Source organism: Dendrobium catenatum, unplaced genomic scaffold (genome assembly GCF_001605985.2).
Source record: "Dendrobium catenatum unplaced genomic scaffold, ASM160598v2 fragScaff_scaffold_1177, whole genome shotgun sequence".
NCBI classification, from domain to species: Eukaryota; Viridiplantae; Streptophyta; class Magnoliopsida; order Asparagales; family Orchidaceae; genus Dendrobium; species Dendrobium catenatum.
Genome location: NW_021319639.1, coordinates 314209 through 335582, shown reverse-complemented (window position 1 = coordinate 335582; position 21374 = coordinate 314209). Strand labels below are relative to the sequence as shown.

At 31.9% G+C, this 21374-nt stretch overlaps 1 protein-coding gene across 4 annotated transcripts in view; it reads right to left on the bottom strand.

The window, feature by feature from the left end:
- Positions 1–21374, bottom strand: part of LOC110106919 (calcium permeable stress-gated cation channel 1) — a 71379-nt gene that overhangs the window by 8649 nt on the left and 41356 nt on the right. For all 4 annotated transcript variants that reach the window (XM_020837008.2, XM_028698907.1, XM_028698906.1 and 1 more), the window contains 2 exons: positions 10082–10327; positions 8832–9156 (listed from right to left, as the gene is read on the bottom strand). In XM_020837008.2, coding sequence (XP_020692667.1) covers positions 8832–9156; positions 10082–10327 — 571 coding nt within the window. The remainder of the gene's footprint in view (positions 1–8831; positions 9157–10081; positions 10328–21374) is intronic.

Below are 21374 nucleotides of genomic sequence, written 5' to 3'. Positions count from 1 at the left end.
CACTAACCATATTCAGTATCTTAATAAAATCTGCATCCTGTGACAAAGCTTCTCGAACCCTTTCTAAAAAAGTTGATTGGATAATAGTTTGATTCAACAATACAATTTCTGCATTATTGGGCTAAACCACTAAAATTTCTAACTTCGCCAATTCCTTAATCAATTCTTGCTGCTAGTAATCACCCAATTTGCACTACCAAAATTCTTTATGCTCAAAGCATCTACAACCACATTTGCTTTACCCGGATGATATTGAATATTCAACTCATAATCCTTAATGAGTTATAGCCATCTTCTTTGTCTTAGATTCAGTTCTTTCTGTGTGAAAATATACTTCAAACTCTGGTGGGTCAGTGAAAACTTCACACCTTATCCCATACAAGTAATGCCTCCAGATCTTTAAGGCAAAAATTACTGTAGCTAATTCCAGATCAAGGGTTGGATAATTCCTTTCATGATTTTTCAATTGCCTAGAAGCATAAGCAATGACTCTTCTATTCTGCATCATTATAAAGCTAAAATAAATCTAATCCTGAAAAAATAGTCAGTACTGGAGTAGTTATCAAACATTATTTTAACCTTTAAAAAGCTTATTCATACTGAGCTGTCCATTCAAACTTCACTGCTTTCTGAGTCAATCTAAATTGTGACATACCTATTTGTGAAAACCCCTCAACAAACCTTCTGTAGTATTCTGTCAATCCTACAAAGCTTCTAACCTCAATCACTGTAGCTGGTCTTGCTCAATCTGCTATTGCTTGCACCTTATGTTGATCCACAGATATCTTTCCATTAGTGATTACATACCCCATAAATTCCACATTTCTTAACCAAAACTCACATTTAGATAGCTTGGCATACAATTCATTCCCTTTCAAGATTTGCAATATTGCCTTAAATGATTTGCATGAAGTTCTTCATCTGGGGAATATATAAATATATCATTTATGAATACAATCACGAATAGATCTAAAAATGGCTTAAAAATTCTATTCATGAGATCCATAAACATTGCAGGAATATTTGTCAAACCAAAAGGCATCACTACAAACTTATAATGCACATATCTGGTACTGAAGGCTGTCTTTGCAATGTCTTCCTCTTTAATCTTGAGCTGATGATACCCTGACCTCAAATCAATCTTTGAAAACACTAAAACGCCTTTCAACTGATCAAACAAATCATCTATTCTTGGGAGAGGATACTTATTATTCACTGTCAACTTGTTCAACTCTCTATAATCTATACAGAGTCTTAAGCTTCCATCCTTCTTTTTCACAAAAAAATAGAAGCACCCCAAGGGGATGTATTAGGCCTGATGAATCTCTTCTCAAACAACTCTTGTAGTTGTTCCTTCAACTCCTCAAGTTCTTTTATTGTCATTCTTTAAGGAGCTTTAGCTACAGGTTCAGCTCCTACCACCAACTCAATAGAGAATTTTATTTCCCTACTTAGAGGTAAGCCAAATAAATCATCAAAAAATACTTATGGAAATTCTTGTACAATCGAAATGTCTTTTAACTCTATCTCATCTTTCTTTGCTCTTTAACATAGGCCAAAAAGCCTTCATATCCTTTCTTTAACATTTGAAAAGCCTTCAGAGATGATACCATCACGGTTGTTACCCTTTTATCTCCATGACATTTAAATTTTCTCTCATAACATATAAAACTTAACTTCCTTTTTATTACAATCTATAGTCACCAAATGGCAAGATAATCAATCCATGCCTAAGATTGCATCAAACTCAAATAAGGGTGTACTGTCATCAGGAGTAGATCAAGCTCATTACGAAATGGCAAGATAATCAATCCATGTCATCAAGCTCCTCACGAAATTTCAGAAAGAATTGGAAAGTTGAGCCCAAGATATGTAGGTTTTTTTGAAATTTTTGAAAGAATTAGAAAAATGGCCTATAGGTTGATTCTACCAGCACACATGAGTGGATACATAATGTGTTTCATATTAATTATTTAAGGAAGTATATTTCAGATGAAGTCCAAAAGATTAGTACTGAAGTGGTGGATACTCAACCAGACTTGACTTTTATGAAAGAACTTGAAAGAATCATTGATTATGATGCTAAACAGTTGAGAAATAGAGAAATCCCTTATGTTAAGGTGTTATGGAGACATGGTTCAAAAAACGATACAACTTGGGAGGAGTCAAAAATGAAGGAGAACCACCCTCATTTATTTGGCTAAGGTATGACTTTAATTTATGGAATTACTTTTAAATTTCGAGGACGAAATTTTTATTAGGATGAGAGAATTGTAAAACCCAAAATCAATGATCGTATGCATCACACGCATTTCGATACGACGCGACGAAATTTGAGTGAAAATTTAAAGTTAACGGATTCTACGAAAATAATTTTATAAAATTTTACGCAAAACTCTAAACGATTTGGTATATAAATTTATAGTTAATTTTGCTAAATTTTGGAGATAAAATTTTTAAAGTTTAAAAATACCCAAACTACCCCTAATCGTTTTTAAAGCCGAAATGTTTTAAGTGAGGTCATAGCGGTCTTTTGGCAATACCTATCTCCCTAAATAAGCAAAATCGAACCGCCTTCCCTCATATTTCTTTCGGCCAAAGTCACGAAGAAGGGAGCGGCTCCGGCGCACGAGGCAAGGGCGACGGCGGCTCCGGCGATGATTTTCCGGCGAGAAAATTTGAGGAAATCGTAGAGCAGACTAAGGGGAAGAAGAGGGTATGTTTTATTTGAAGCAAAACCATCTCATTTTCAAAATTTTTGAAAAGGAAAGATTTAGGATTTTTTCGAAAATGCATTTTTCATCAAAAACTTATTTACGAAATTAATAGAGAAGGTTTAGGGAGGTGTTTTAACGGTAGAAACAAAATTTTTCTCAAATCATTTTGAGATTTGAAAATAAGGGTTTTTACATAAAATTTTAATTTCTTAAGGTGCTTTTACAAAAACGATTTCTAAGGGTATTATGAATGTTTCTAAATTAAAATTTTTAATTTTCTTAAGAAATTATATTTTTCATAATTTTCTAATTAAATAAATTCAAAAATTAATTAACCTAATTATTAATTAGGTTTAGAAGAATGTTTAGCTTGATGATACAATGAAATTGATGATTTAAGATTTCCTAAAAATTGGATTTTTAATAAATCTGAAAATATAATTTTAATTATCTTAATTATTGAAAATATCTATGATTTATACTTAGTATATTTGTAATTATCCTTAGGTGTGGATTAAGGAGAGGACACGTGTCTAAGCGACGACGTGCATCATAGTGATTGTTATTCGATACTTGTGAGGTAGGTGGTTGTATTTAAATAAAGTTCGTGAAATTTAATTAAGTTAATTTTGCACTTTCAAAATTTCACATGCTAATGTTTATGAATCCTTTATTTTTCTTTAGTTTTTCAATATTGTTTATATTTATGACATGATATTAGAAATGTTAAAGTTGTTAAACAATACTTAAGGCATAAGTGATACTAAATTTATTACCCGAAAAATATTGAAAAATATATAATTTTATGAATAATTTGTCTCCTTAATGTATATAAGCATTATAAATTTGCATGTGCATGATGATCCGGAGTACCAAATGATAATGGGGTTCTACGGAGCTAAATGATAAAGAGATTCTACGGAGCCAAATGATAATGGGGTTCTTCAGAGCTAAATGATAAAGGAATGGCCAATGACTGTGTACCTGATCATTACAAAACTCGTAATTATCCTTAGGTGTGGATTAAGGAGACGACACGTGTCTAAGCGACGACGTGCATCATAGTGATTGTTGTTCGATACTTGCGAGGTAGGTGGTTGCATTTAAATTAAGTTCATGAAATTTAATTAAGTTAATTTTAGACTTTCAAAATTTCACATGTTAATGTTTATGATTCCTTTATTTTGCTTTAGTTTTTCAATATTGTTTATATTTATAGCATGATATTAGAAATGTTAAAGTTGTTAAACAAAATTGAAGGCATAAGTGATACAAAATTTATTACCCGAAAAACATTGAAGAGCATATAATTTTATGAATAATTTTAGTCTCCTTAATGTATATAAGCATTACAACCCGCAGGTCAATAGCAAATATGCTCCAAGTTTGATGTAGACACACAAGAAGAAAACCGACACAATTGGTAGAACTTAAACCAAACTTTATTAAAATAAAAGCAGACAACTAAAACTTCAAAAAACAATAAGGAACACTAAGAGATTTTAAGGAAATAAAGAAAATTAAAAGACGCTATCCTCAGACAACCGTCTGAGCGGATTCCTCACATGCATCGAATTGTAAATTAAATAAGAAAAGTGCATAGAACTAGCAAGCTGATGGTCCACCACTGCAAGATTATCCAAACTCCTTAACAGTTGCTTCAAATCAACCAATATACGACACCCTAAAGTTGCTTTACTTTGAGAAGAAGGATACAGGTGGAGTGACACTTGCGGAGAGACGAAAGAGGTTAGAAGCCAAGAAGAAGGGTGGAAAGAGCCCGCATGATTTTCGGAGGGGATGAGAAAGAAGGATGGAACAAGCTCGCAAGCTTTTCCAACAACCCGCGGGTCAATAGCAAATATGCTCAAATAATTTCTTGCACCCACCAATTTGGTATCAGAGCAAGTTAGGAAGTCCTAGGTTTGTGAGTTTGTCAAGTTTTGTTTTAAAGTTTTGATTTTGTTTGCCAAGTTGTGAGTCTTGTAAGTCTTGTCGAGAATTTTGTGAGTCTTATAAGTCTTGTCGTGAGTCATATTGTGAGTTTAAGTTTAGGTTGAGTCTTTTTTTTAGTCTTGTTTGAGTCATCAAAAAAATGAAAAAAGACAAAAAGACAGAAGAAAGCAAACCTGAAGAAATTGAAGATTCTATGGATAGGTGGATTCCATCAAAGTCAACACATCCTCTGGAATATGAACTGTACAAGCTTCAATCATGGATGCACATACATACAGAAAGGTACTTCAAGAAAAAGCAGCGTTTACAAGATCGATTTTTGAAAGAACGAGATGAGATCATGCAGAAGTATGAAGATTTGATCAATGAATTGGATGCACCGTCTTCACCTCCTCGAAAAAAACCAAAGCTAACTCATCGGGAGATGAGTTCTTCAAGAAGGGGAGAATCTGATGTAGACAAAGGGGGGGTCAACTCATGTCCAAAATAAATCAATTTTGGCCCCTCCCGAGTCTTCAAGCTCAAAGAATTTTGAGCTGGAATTTAGCTCATTTATGAGCTGATTTTTAGTTCATTTATTGGACAGAGGTTAGCTCATTATTAGCTAAGTTTTAGTTCATATTTATCTTTTATTTAATGCACTTTTATTATAGTTTTTAATGTTTTAAGTTATGGTGTCTCTTGGGTTCCAAAAAGGCTTTTGGAATTCCAAGATTGATGTTTTATTTTCCCATGTGTGGCTCCTTGAATTCCACCATGGCTTTTAGTGTCTTTGCCCCCTTGGATTCCGGTCGGCTGCTGGTTTTCCGTGCCTGGGCTCTTTCCCGTGACCGTAACTCCTTGGTTCCGGGCGGTTTCCTTGGTTCCCGTGGTTGCCACTTCGGTTCCTTGGCTTGGGTTGTGTTTTTCCATGAAAAGCAATTAGGTGTTTTAATGCTATGTGATGTTTAGAATTCCTATGAAAATTAATGTTATGTGTCTTTTAATATTCCCTTTCATACCTATATATATGGGGGACTTGTAATGTTTGAAAGTGAGTGAATGTTATGTGATTTTTGGAATGTAACCTGCGGGTTATTGGAAAAGCTTGCGAGCTTTGTCCGTCTTCTTTCTCATCCCCTCCGAAAATCCTGCGGGCTCTTTCCATCCTTCTTCTTGGCTTCTAATCTCTTCGTCTCTCCGCAAGTGCCACTCCACCTGTATCTTTCTTCCAAGTGCAGCAACTTTAGGGTGACTTTTAATTGCGAAGTTTGTTAAATCATCATTTGTAGTCTTTTAATTTCTTCTTCTTACTTTTATTTAAAATGTAAGAATTTGTTCTAAAATTTCTAAGTAATCTCTTCTTTTTGTCAAGTTTAGGGATCTTCTTTTGTGACCAAAAAATATAGGGTCCCCTATATTTTTTGGTCGCATCACATGTGCATGATGACCCGGAGTACCAAATGGTAATGGGGTTCTACGGAGCCAAATGATAAAGAGATTCTACGGAGCCAAATGATAATAGGGTTCTTCATAGCCAAATGATAAAGGAATGGTCAATGACTGTGTACCTGATCATTACAAAACTCTGGTACTTCTGGGACGGGTGCTTATTATATATTATGATTATGTAATTTATGCATTCAATGGAATGATTTAAAGAAAGAAAAGTTTATGAAAAAGAAAGAAAAAAATTAAGGGAAAATGTTTCAAAAAATAATTATGGAAATATCTTATAATTTATGCCTACAAATATTTATTATGATATTTTATTGTTTCAATTTCTGCTTAATGCATGTTTAAAAATAGTTAATGAATTTAAGAAAAATGTTTATCACCTGCTAAGCATTAGTTTATCCTACTATTGGAAATGTTTTTTGAGAGATAGTGTTAAGAAGTGAATGCAACAAAACGACAGTACACCTATCGTCGTAAAGGACCTTAGGAAGAAAGGTTTTATATTTTCTGTTATGTGTATGAGTCAGTGGTTTATAATGAGGAGTTTATTAGAGTTTATGTTTATATTCATGTATATATTTTTCATGGTTGTGTTTTGAAGATATTATTGGAAAACTTTATGTTGATGATTTAGTGACTCTTTCATAAGTTGTTTGTATGACATTTAAGTTTATACCTTTTATGATATGAATTGTTATATTTTAATTATTTTATGTGTTTTTTCGTAAACCTGTCTGTTCCCGTCCCGTTAATTCGGGCTAGCCGGGCCAGGTCGTGACAAGAGTGATATCAGAGCGAAGGGTTTAATACTAATCAATGAAAGAGCCTATAGAAAAATTATATGATTCCTAGAATGTATAGGAAGCGTGAATTTTATGAATTTTCGCCTTATGATTATTATGTTTCATCTCAGGAATATGGATCTTAAGCAGAATGTCATTGATGGCATTGATGGTTAGGATGGCATTGATGGCATTGATGGTTAGGAAGGGAGGGAGCTACCAGTAGTAGCATAACCTTAGATGAATAATGATAGTACCACTATGGAGTTATTTGCTCAGATGATGCCAACAATGACTCAGATGATAAAGAACTCTAAAACTCAGGCCAGTGACAATGAAAATAGTTCTATGGATAAGAACATGAAGCTTTTTCAAGATATGAAGCCTCTGTTATTTTCAAGTGGACCTATAAAGACTGAAGATTGGCTGATGCGAATAGAGAAGATTTTGGAGGGCATGTTTTGCCCGGAAGATAGGAGGGTGACACTCGCTACTTATGCCTTTGATGGTGAGGCAGAAAGGTGGTGACAGAGTCAGTTGCAAGAGACTTTTGGAGGGCGATCTAGCAGTCAAGTCTCCTGGGAAGAGTTCATGAAAGTATATAGAGACTGGTTTGTACCTATGTCAGTCAAGAGACAAATGCATGATAAGTTCAACATATTAGTTCAAGGAGATCAATCTATTTCTCAGTATAAGACAGAGTTCACAATGTTGTCCAGGTTTACCCCTCACTTGATACCTAATGCTGAAGACAAGTGACACCGCTTCCTAACTGGACTGAATGACATAATAAGGCAGCCTCTCATACCTTTTGGAATTGAAGATTATTCTACTTTGGTGGAAAGAGCCAGAACGATCGAGATGGACTTACAGGCAACTCAAAAGAGGAGGGACTTTCAGAAAAGGAAGATTAAGGGCAGGTCAAAACCCTCTCAGTTTGCTCAGTCTTCTTAGATTGAGGGCTGGACAAATAAAATTCTGAAGCACTGGTGTCAGAATTGCTGGATCTAGGCTTTTTCTATGTAGACACCCCAGACTGAGAAGACTGAGCAAATTGAGAGGGCTTTGGCCTAACCTCAATCTTCCTTTTCTTTGAAAATAATGCATCTTAAATAAAAAAATTTGAAGTATTTCATCTATATTTGAATTTGTTGTAAGAGCACAGATCCATCATAAATTTTTATTTATCTATGATTTAAATAACCACAAGTCATTGGAGCAAAGAACAATTACTAAAGTTATTTTTTTTTTTGGCTATTTTAAACCTAAATCATTTAAATTTGTTGATGGATGATGAAAGAAGTGTGAGATTAAGTGACTCTATCATTCAATATATATATATAGAGAGAGACAGAGAGAGAGAGAGAATAATCAAAATGGTCCTTTAACTCTTTAGAAAGGACCACAATGATCCTCAATTATATTAAATGATCATTTTGGTACCTCAACTCTTTAAAGCGGCATCAAAATAGTCCCTTTAATATAGTTAGGGACCAATTTGATCTTCAATAAAGAGTAAAGGGATCATTTCGGTCCTTTAATATAGTTGATGATCATTTTGGTCCTTCATAAAAAATTAAGGGACCATTTTGATTCTTTTTCCTATCTATCCATCTTCAATTTAAAGAAGTTAAGAGTAAAAAGAATAGAAAAAAAAATCTATCTATCTATCTATAAATCATGTGATTACATCATAGAACAACTCTTTTCTATAAAACATTAGGCAAAAGAAAGAAAATAGTTTTCAGACAAGACCCGACTCAAGAAGAATAGAAGTGCAAGTTTATGTCCGTCATAGAAATGAGCCAAATATGAAACATGATAGAGGTAACAAGTTTCTGGGAACAATCAAATGATGAGACAATTTAAAATGACCAACCAGAAATGAATGAGTGTTTTCATAAACAACAAAAATTATCTTGAAATACCAGATGCTTACCTGATGACGAAATACAAGATATGCCAGTCCAAAAAATATTAATATGTAGGGAAGCAAGAACGGTGTAACCACAGCATAGGCGAGACCAAGAAGGAAATACAACTGTAGCTGTGGTTCAGATGATCCAAAATCAAAACTACCAGGCTCCATTGCTTCTTCTCTGTCTTTTTCAGTCTTTACAAGAAAAAAGTTTCTCAAATGATAGATTATCAAAGGTTTTAATCTTAATATCTCCCCAGCAACTCCAGCCCAGCCATCAACCATGACAAAAGTTATGAAAAATGACGCTTTCATTGGAATTGCTACGCCTATGATCCTTGGAAAGCTGTAGTGTGAAATCAAGAATCAAAATGTTAGGTAGCCATACATAAACAAGGAAAAAAACAATAGTAGTACGCATACCATAGCAACATTAAAGAATCGCAAAATTTTCAGCAATTGCTTGTTTAAGAATTAAAATATTAGAAAAATCAATACTCCAAGCTTTAATCATAGTTGCAAATATATTTCTTTACCATGGGAATGGTGCTTAGATTTATTAGGATCGATTGAAGAAATGCAATTAACATACAAAAGATATGAAGTTGCAGCTGCAATTTCTAAGTATCAAAGCTTTCACCTAAATGCACTCCTACTTCCAAATATTAGAACTTCATAGAGATCATAAACACATTGAGAAATTGGGGAACTTTTAGGACTAGAGACCAAAAAGCAAAAATATATGTTTTTTTTTTCTCATTAAGAATGTCTAATCAAAACATTAATTAAAAATGTCAAAGAAAAGCATTCTTCATCATCATTAGCCTTATCTCAACTATTTGGGGTTGGTAACATAGATAAAAACATTAATAGGCATAAACCAAAAAAAAAAAACATAAATCGGGGCTTCAAATACACTTTTTATTGTAGAAAACTGAAAGCATATTCCAGTGCAATTGCTGAAGTCAGTTCAAGCTTTGAAGATAAGACAGGCATGCACATGATTAATTACTGACCGAATTGCTTTTAAAATGAACTATATACCAATAATTTAGATGGAAGACTGAAAATAAAAACAGTTTGAGACTATAGAAATCCCTCCCTCTCCCTCTCTCTCTCTCTCTCTCTCTCTCTCTCTATATATATATATATATATATATATATATATATTGCAAGTAGATAAAAACAGTTTGAGCAGAAAGAAAAGATATTTTTTGGTAGTCATTCTAGTGTGTTCTATTGTTAGGTAGGAAGGAGGCAAGAGATCATACTCATTAACCGACTGGTGAATGAAAGTGTTGAGTTGCTGAAAAGCAGTTCCAGTAATTATGTTTCCCAGGAAAACATTTACAAGTAAAAAGAGATAATATTTTGATGCTGATTTTCGCTCAAGAATTGATAACGCCACAAATCCTTCAAACTTGGACATGAGCATCAATATTGTTGGCAGTAGGATAAGAAAAATCTTTAGTGCAATACCAGGAAGAAAGCCTTGGATAAATGACTTAATTAATTTCCTGCAAAATAAAAGATGCAAACAAAAATTATAAGATTCTAAATGGCAAGGCACCGTAAGGATCTATGCCTTACTGAAGGATCAATATAAAAGTATATCTCCAGGACAAAAAAAAAAAAGAATTCTGGTCATCAGAAATGAATTGAATTAGCTCTAAATAATTATTCTACGCTAGGAATTTTATTTCAACCAAAAAGGTAGAGATGATATAAGGGTAAGAACACTTGCACCCAAACAATAGAAACCTCATCCTAAGTTATAAAGGTGTTTTTTAGCTTGATACTAGAACTCAAGAGACAATTAATATTACAGAGTAAAACAAAGGGAGCCAAAGTTGATGTAGATGTTCTAACTATCAAACTCATTTTAGAGAGTGAACTAAAGAGGAATCAAAATTGGACTATATACACCTATGAAAAAGCATATTTTAATCCAAAATACTTGAGCTTTGAGGGTCAATCACTTAATATTTCAACAACAATATATTTGATATTTCTACATCAATAGATTTGTTAACCACTTCATGCAAAACTAAACTCACTCTAATATGCCTTTAACAATTAAAAGGAGAATATTATAGGATTAAACATATAAAAAATAAACATAGAAGCCCTTTCACATTTATTGGAAATACGTAATGTTCCATGAGGATCTTCAAAACTTTAGGCCAATTCCATCATCTGCAATGGCTAGAATACGAGCAATATGCTCAGGTTTGCCACTCTATTTGGCTATTAGGCATTTATGATCAGAAACATCACATGGTGTAGGAGAAAATTTGTCATCGGAAATTTGATCAAGTACGGCATAGAAAATAATATATAATCTCGAAGGACGAAAATATTATTTCGCTATTGACTCAACAATAAAATTCATAATTTTATATTTCAACAGAGATTTTCCCCTATTTAATATTTGGTTGAATATGATTTATTTTATTATGAAGTATGGATACCTACATATGCCTATAAGGGCAAACCCCTATAATTAATTACATCTCAAATATTTCTTACATGAGAATATTTTTTATTAAACTAATGATTTCTTTAAAATCATCAAAACATTGATTAATATTTTCAATTTTAAGTTTGAGATACATGTTCAAAGATTTGGTCTTTGAGAATTTTAAAGGTGGTGTAATCAACTTTATATCATATTTTAAGAATGGAAGTCAAAGAAGGAAAATGTAGTACTTGATTCTGAGAAAACTCAAAGATACTCAAACTATCCTACTATCCTATCCTTGGCTTTATATTTTAAAATTAGACTTTCATTTGAGTTGAATAATTTAATTTTAGAAAGTTGGGATTTATATTCCAGCAACACGGGTTAGAAAGTCAGAAAGGTGATAGCTTATGACATGATTGGAGCCAATAATAGCCTCGGATCCTAGAGCTAAGGTGTCCTACATCTAACGGTTTGCAAGATACTTACAACCTTATACCTCATATAAGGCATTAGTCCCCTGACCTCTAGATTTACAACTCTGCCTGAAAAGGACTACCAGCTAAACTCAGCTAAATGCTTTTAAAATCATAAGGTCTAGTCTTCATGCATATAAAGATTAGGGTGAATGTTTTGATTTAGAAGATAGGACTTATAACTTCACTTTTAAATTAAGAAGCCTAATCACGTGAGTATGCATATGCTGACTCAATGAATGCAGATTTTTTATTATCTAATCCTTAAGTGAGGCATTTCTATATGAGGCACATTGGTCATGCTTGATCATTTCTTTTTTTTTTTTTTTTCATTTGAAAGTGTAGCTTATTTGAGTAAGCCATGCAATTTTTGTCAAAAAAGGCATATCATATAATTGACTTTTTTATTTAGATTTTTTTTAATCAGTAGAAATCTTAGCTATCTTAAGAGTACCGCACAACACATATCCAGGCCACCCCCAAATGAAAGCAAGTGACAAACCTTTAAAAAAAAAAAGCAAACATTTCTAATGCCCATTCAGTAAACAAATAAACATGTGTATTATGTATAAATAAATCAACCAACAGGAAAGTAAAAAAATAACATTCAAATTATTATAATTATCGAAAAGCTATAATATTAATAGATAGATGCATTTATACTTAGCAAAATCATAGTTGAATTATGTTGAATATCAAATTAATAAAGATTGGCTGGTTTATTATATGATTTCTATATTATCATGTGGGCAAAAAAAACCCAACTATGAAACTTGTATTGTATGTGGGGCAAAAAGAACCCATAAAATATGGTACCTGTATAGCAGGTGGGGCAAAAGAGACTCTTAATGAGACAAAAGGGACCTCTATGTAATTCAATGACGATAATGTCAGTTTTACCTTGGCTCTATTAAATATATTTATAAAAGTATGCCGATATTTTAAAAGTCTAAAGTTGATATTCAGTATAGTCTACAATGAAAGAAGAAGATTAATACTAATTGCATTGTATGAGATTTTCTTGTCATGATTTAACTGATGATTTAACTCATGTAATTTATAATGCAATGTAATTGTTATTTAATGTGTATATCTTATTGAGCATCATAGTTCACCAGTTATTCCATACTGATTGTTATTACAGGTAAAGAAAAGGATAAAGTCATTCTGATTAGGTTGAAAGTTCTTTTGTGTTATCTTTTTGTATTTAAAGTGTTTGTGTCTACATTTAAGGTATGTCGACAATTCTGTAATGTATTACTTTGAATTTTATTTTGGATTTCTTAGTGGTTCTGTAAGTATGTCTTTTTGAAGTTTAAATTTATTAGGTGCTTTCGTTGATGTGATGAATGAAAACTGTTTGATCTTTTATAAAAATTTTCAAATGTTCAAAACTATTATATGATTGATTGTTGAGAAAGTTATGTTTATGTTAGTAATACTCTCAGAACTGTTAAGGGGTATTGTGGGGTGTTATAACATTTAAGTGGTAGGAGAATTATACACTAATAAAAAAGGGAAAAAATGACATTCACAAAACGTGTTTGCATTAGCCTGACATCAAAACTCATGATACAATTACTAGGAGAATGATATGGAATTCAAATATAGGAATGGACAAAGAACTCATATTCACATGATATTCATTGCATGCATTGTTCCAACAAGATCTTTAAATTTTTGGTCCAACTCCATTAGCCACTAAAAAAAATCAATTTAGTCAACTTTATCATTCAAAATTGGTTATGAAATTTGGGAGAGTCAATGCACATGAGCAACTTAGGGCTCAAAAGGAGGTGCAAGCAGGTAGCATTCAGTAAGTGGTGGTGTCTTCTTTAGAGAGAGTAGGTGCACAATTGCCACAACAAAGGCAAATGATAGGATGGTAAGTGCAAGAAGGCGACCACTAGTGCAAAGCATGGTTTAAAATTGCACAATAAGAGGCGCGCCTCAGCACAATTTCAGATTTTTAAGCTTCAAAGCCTACACAATGAGAGCTGGCATTGAGGCGTACTCCTCATGTTCACTGAGGCGCGCCTCGCCTCATGTTTTAGAGGCATCCGCCTCTTAAAATTAAAAAAAAAAAAGACCTAACCTAATAAGATTCCACAATTGATCTGTATGCTCGGTACTGCTTGGAATAGCTCAGTATCACTAGGTACATGCTCGGTACTGCTCGGTACCACTCAGTACAACAATGCTTGGTACCACTAGGTACATGCTCGGTACTGCGAGGTATATGTTCCGTACCGCTCGGTATCTTTCCATACAAACGACTTACAAACTTTAAAAATAAGCAAAACTTCAAAATTACTCTTACAATAAAAATTTGTTCCAGGTCGAACCCCGCCAGGAAGCAACACCCCCTTGGACCCCCGGCTGCCCGACATATTGTTGTATTCATTGCTATTTATTTTTTGAATTATATATTAATGAAAAGAATATTGTGATTTGGGAAAGATAAAATTTGAGTTGAACTATATTTTGTATTGTCTTATTATTGAGATATTTTGATTTCACTTCATAACTTGTGCATTTTTATGTTTTATATTTTTTGCTCATTAGTATATAAAAATTTTATCATTTTGTGTTTACGCAATCTTTTGATTTTGAGGCTCACGCCTTGAGGCTTACACCTCGCCTCACAAACGAAAAACGTCTCAATACCCGATTACGCAATTTTAAACATCGATGCAAGGGAGAGTTAAGCATAATAGTTGAGCGAAGCAATAAGGGCAATTTGTGAGCAAGCGATTGAATGCAACAATCAAACACAATAAATGACCGAAGAAGCATGGGACAAGTAAGAATAGCAAGCATAGGATTTGAGAATGAAGCAGAAGGCAACTGCAAGCAAACACAAGCAAAAAGAGGTATGGGAAAGACCAATATCTAGGTTTGAGAATGATGTAAAAGGCAAGATTGTGAAAGTAGGGTTGAGTGAACTCACTAATATCATATCGAGAGGCGTTTGGAAATAGATTGATTATTTCATTATATTTCTAGTGCCCATATATATGGAAATACAAGAGGTGGAGTAAAAAAAAGGAGGATATCATTGATTAAGAAAATATATTATTGTAATAACCCAAAAAAGAATTTATTTAGTTAATATTAATTCATAATAAACAAATTTTCTAAGTAAACTTATTTAAATAAAAATTAATTACAACAACAATAACAACAAGCCTTTGTCCCACTACGTGAGGTCGGCTACATGAATCATTTTTCGTCATTGTGTCATGTTAAAAGTCAAATTTTCATTTAAATCTAATAAAGAAATATCATTTCTAATATTTTCTAACAATATATTTTTAGGTATATCTCTACCTTTTTTAACATAAGTCAAATCTAATACCTCAACTTTCCTAACAGGGTCATCAGAAGGCCTCCGTTTAATTTGACCAAACCATCTAAGGCGAATCTCTCTAATCTTATCTTCCACTAGAGCTACTCCAACCTTTTCACGTGAATGCTCATTTCGTAACCTATCTCTAAGGGTAAAGTCACTCATCCACCAAAGTATCCTCATCTCTGCAACACTTAACTTAGTATTATGCTTCTCTTTTAATGGCCAACATTCGGCACCATAAAACACAATGGAGAAAAAGGATTTATGTAGCCGACCCCACGTAGTGGGATAAAGGCTTGTTGTTGTTGTTGTTGTTGTTGTTGTTGTTGTATTCAACACCATAAAGCATTGCAGGTCTCACCACCATCTTTTAGAATTTTCCCTTAAGTTTGAGGGGGACTTTTTTATCGCACAACAAGCCTAATATATTTTAACCATCCAACTTGAATTCTGCTGATAATATCCACGTCTATTTCACCATCACTCTGAACAATAGATCCAAGATATCTAAAATGTGTACTTTTATTAATGACATGATTGTCCAAAGTCACAATCCCCTCACATGATCTATTGCTACTAAAATTACATTCCATATATTCAGTTTTAGATCTACTCAAGCGAAAACCTTTAGGCTCTAAAGTTGACCTCCATAATTTAAGTTTATCTTCAACTCCCTCTCTAGTCTTATCAACAAGAAAAATATCATCAGCAAAAAGTATACACCAAGATACATCCTCTTGCAAATTTCTAGTGAGAACATCCATGACTAAAGCAAAAAAGATATGGTCTTAAGGATGATCCTTGATGTAATCCAACCGAAATAAGAAAATACTTGGTTAAACCAGTACCCCACAATTTTCATTCACAAGGCATTTGTGCGCCTGCGCCAACTTAATTGCATGTAAAAGAACGAGGGATAGATGAGGAGGCCATGAGTAAGAGAAAAAAAATGAGATAGTGAGATGGATAGCCAAGGCCAGGCCAACATCTAGGAGTGAGCAAGCGCAAGCAAATGCTATAAGGTGGCAATTTCCAAGACAATGCCTAACATTTCTTTCCTTTTCCATTCTCAAGCTAAAGAGGTAAGTCATCTTTTACAATATATGCTTCTTAATTCTAGTTTTCCACCAAAAAAACAATTTCTAAGGTTTTTATTAAAAAAATGAGGAAGAAGAAGAGGAGAAAATTATACATATAAATAATTGTAAGGAAATTTTAAAGAAATGTTTTCCAAATCTTTTAAAGATTTGATGAATATAATTTTAATATATCTTCAATTTTAGAAATTAATTAAATTTAAATTTTGTAAATTTATATTATGAAACTAATTTTAGGGATATTAAATTTATTTTATTTTATATAATATAATTAATTAAGAAATTATAATGGAATGAAATAAAAAAATTTGAGCTATAAAGTTTATAGGAATTAATAATTGTTTTTTTATAATATAAGATGAAAACAAAATATAATGAATTACAATAACTACAACAAGAAACCTTTATCCCACTATGTAAGATCAGCTACATGAATCTTTTTTCTCCATTGTAAGAATCAAATTCTCATCAAATCTAGTAAAAAGTCATTTTTAATAATTTCTAAGCAAGCCTTTTTAGGTCTACCTCTATATTTTATAACATATGTAGGATATAATACATATACTCTGCTAACAGGATCATCAGAAGGCTTTCATTTTAAGTGACCAAATCATCTAAAACAACTCTCTCAAATCTTATTTGTCACTGGAGCTACTCCAAACTTTTCACGTATATAATCATCACACAAGCTATCTCAAAGTGTAAAGCCAATCATCCACCTGAGCATCCTCATATCTACTATACTTATCTTAATTTTATGCTTCTTTTAATGGCCCACATTCTACGCCATAAAACATTGCAAACCTCACCACTTAATATAATGAGAAAAATTAGTAAAATTATGATAATGAAACTTGTGATCGTAAAGTAATTAAATAAATTCAACAAAATCTTACATTGCAAGGATATCATGATAGAATATGCAACCTTCAAGGATTAAGCAAAAATCAATCCATTTCAAGTTGAGGTGGATGATTATATCCAATTTTGTAGTAATTAATTTCACTCTTCTAAATTGACATATCTAATGCATTAATTTTTACAACCCTTGTATGCATTAAGAATTTTTTTTTTCATTTAAGAAATCATCATATTGATACGAATGTCACCGAGCACTCTTGATATTTTGAATCTTGAAATAACTATTTCATGATATTTCAAGTAAAAGATATTAAGTAAATAAATATATGATGAAAAGAATGCAAGAAAATATATTATATAAGAGTGAATGCTTGTGTATGTTCATGGATAAAATTTAACCCTTTTGGTATTGAATGGTAACACTATACCCATGTGCATAAAGATAATGTAAAACAATTACCAACCCAAAGGGTTAGATGTCAGGACACGACCTGAAGGCTCGAATTAATGATATGGGAACAAACTGTCGGATAATTGATTTTTTTATTTATTTACTAAAACTATCTAACACTGCCATTGTCATGTCCCAAGTCCTGAACGAGAAAAGTGGATGGTTGCGTTAGGTAGTCGACAGCCAGCGTAAAACTTGTCGAATAATCATACATGAATCCTTTAAAAAATTGTGTTAATATTAGGGTATCCCCTGGAAGTGACGCGTTGTATGGCTTGAATACAGTGACAAGTGTGCAAGGGCCACTGCACCGAGGCCCGGGTGCATTGTTAAATAGGCAAGGGTTCCCGCATCAAGGACGGATGTGGGCAACGAAGCAAGTCCATGAAACTAAATTTAGGATAGGAACTTGGAATATAGGCTCCCTTATAGGAAAATTAATAAAATTAATAGATATTATGATTCATAGGAAGATAAATATTTTGTGCATTCAAAAAACTAAATGGGTTGGAGAGAAAGCTAAAGAGATTAATAGTTTATGATATCAACTTTAGTATTCGGGTAGGAGTCGTACTAAAAATGATATAAGTGTGATTATAGATAAGAGTTTGAAGAATAATATTACAAAAATTAACAGAATTGAAGATAGAATTACAGCTTTAAAGATTATTGTTGATACTAAGATTATTAATATTATAAGTGATTACGTTCTTCAAGTAGGTTTGAATATGAGTTCAAAACTAAAATTTTGAAATTACTTAGAAGAATTAATACAAAATATACCTCTTGAAGAAAGAAATTTTATTAGAGAATATTTAAATGGATATGTTGGTAGAGAGGTAGATGATTTTAAAAGCATCCATGGTGGCCATGGATTTGAAACGACAAATAAATGTGGTAAGACTATATTAGATTTTTTTTTAGCTTATGATTTCTTAATAGTTAATACCTTATGTAAGAAAAGAGATCAGCATCTTATCACATATAAAAATAGATATAATAAAATACAAATTGATTATTTTCTTATAAGAAAATTATATCGTTTAGATTGTAAAGATTATAAAGTTATTTCAAGTAAAAATTTAAGTATCCAACATCGATTATTAGTTTTGAACTTTAAGATAAAAAGACAAAAAATAAAAAAATAAAGTAAAATGATTTTCTAGGATTAGATGGGGACATTTAAAGAATATTAACAAAAGTATTTTTGTGAGTAAGATTTTAGATCTTAAAATTCTGTCTGCATGAGGATGTCAATATTATGTGGGAAAAAATGCCTTGTGATATTAAGAATATTGCAAAAGATGTGCATGGAGTTTCGAAGGGAAAAGCTCTTAATAGTAAAAATAGTTGGTGGTGAAATCCAAATGTGCAAGAAAAGATAAAAAAATAAAAAGATTTGCTATAAAAATTGGTTTAGATGTAAAAATTCTGATAATTGGGAAAATTATAAAGAGGCTCATTAGGAATCTAAAAAAGCTATTTGCGATGCAAAGAGCTTAGCTTCTAATGATTTATATAATAGATTAGATACTAAGGAGGGAGAAAGATATATGTATAAGTTAGCCAAACAAAGAGATAGGAGTAGTAAGGATTTAGTCAAGTGAAGTGTATTAAGGATGAAGATCAAAAAATACTTTTCTTAGAAGATATTCAACAAATGTGGATGAGGTATTTTGCTAAACCTTTTAGTGAAGAATGTGAAAGTACGATTGACTTTAGTGAATTTATCACCCTAAATGAAAATAAAGATTTTTGTTTTTATCGGCGTATAAGTAGAACCGAAGTTAGAGAGACTTTAAAGAAAATAAAGTGTGAAAAAGTTGTTGGACCTGATGATATTCCAATAGAGATGTGAAAATGCTTAGAAGATTAAGGAATTTCTTGGCTTACTAAACTTTTGAATATTGTTTTAAAGACTAAAAAGATGTCAGATCAGTGGAGAATGAGTGTGTTAATTACTATTTTTAAGAATAAAGGTGATGCACATGAGTGTGCGAATTATAGAGGAATTAAGTTAATGTGTCATACTTTAAAACTATGGGAGCGAGTTATGGGGCATAGGTTTCGGCGTGATACTAATGTTTCTCAAAATCAATTTGGATTCATGTCGGGTAGGTATATTATGGATTTTATGAAAAACAAAAATAGTCCTCAATTATATTAAAGGATCATTTTGATCCCTCAACTCTCTAAAGAGGAAGCAAAATAGTCCTATCATGAGACTATTTTGATTATTTTTTTAAAGACTTGAGGAACCAAAATGTATTTTAATATAGTTAGGGACCATTTTGGTCCTTCATAAAGAGTTTATGAACTATTTTGATGCTTTTCTCATATATAAATTCATTTTCTTTATGTGTAAACTAGAAAACTATGAAATTTAGAATCCAAAACCAAAAATATGATGATGAGCCTTTGATGATAATCTCCAATGCATTGATTTATTCTTTTCCTGCTTGAATGCCTTTGAAATTAATTTGCGCCTTGAGAAAGTCAAGATGAAAGAGTATTGAGTGTGAAATTTAATTTCGTTAACTATTATGGATAAGATTAGAGAGAGTCGCCTTAGATGATTTGGTCACATTAAACCGAGGCCTTCCAATGACCCGGTTAGGAAAGTTGAGGTATTAGATTTGACTTATGTTAAGAAATGTAGAGGTAGACCTAAAAAGACTTGGTTAGAAAATATTAGAAATGATCTTTCTTTATTAGATTTAAATGAGAATTTGACTTTTAATCGGACACAATGGCGAAAAAGGATTCATGTAGGCGACCCCACGTAGAGGGACAAAGGCTTCTTTTTTGTTGTTGTTATTGTATTTACTAAAACTATCTCCAATAAATTGAAAGAGCCACTAAAAGTTGAAAATTTTTAAAGTCAAAAGCTATAAATACCTTTCTCTTGCAGTGTCTCGCTTGCAATACATATTATTTTCTCTTTTACTCATTTTAAGTTATTTAAATAAACATGTGAATGTTATTGAAAAATAATAGTGATTTAAAAAGAACTCGGTGAATAAATCATTCTTCTAAATTACAGTAACACAAAGTCTTTGAAATAATATGCATGCTCATTTTCAAACATAAAGTAATTCTATTTAAATTCATTTTAAACATGACCATCAATATTTTGTATATATCATATCTTTATCCATATTTTTATCCTTTCTCATAAATAATACAACATTCATAGGAGCTACTGTCCAAAATAGTATCAGTGAAGATACTCCATTTCCTTTTTCCTTTTCATAATTATTTATATTTACGTGCACGAGTACATTGTGTCCCCAACCAATACCACAAAAGAGTGTGCTCCATCATTCAACATGCATATTCATACATTTCTATATATTCATTTCATTCATTTATCATTCAAAACTTTTTAGTGTGCATATGATAAATAATCATGCTAACTTTTAATCAATTCAATATGATCATTCACAAAAAAAAAGAAATGTTAAAATTTGACAATAATCATTTGATTAGCCAATATTAAGTAATTCAATAAATTAGATTAAAGAAATCAACATTATTACTAAAAAATAGAAGCATGAGTAACCACCTTGAAATATAATGCCATGACAATCCACCTTAATCATTATAACGTTGACGTCACCTTAACACCTATATAAAAACCTTATCTTTAAAATGTTAAAATTAGAATTTCTCTTAATCCTCTAATTAGTTAATTTACTCATTAGAATTGAATTTTAAAATATTCTAATGAGTAAATTAATAACATGTCAATTATCACTCATCATATAATTCATTATTTGTATAATTAATTCTCCAAATTAGCATTTTCAATTAAAATCAAAATCTTATTTAAATATCATAATCTCTCATTTAAATATCAATTTATC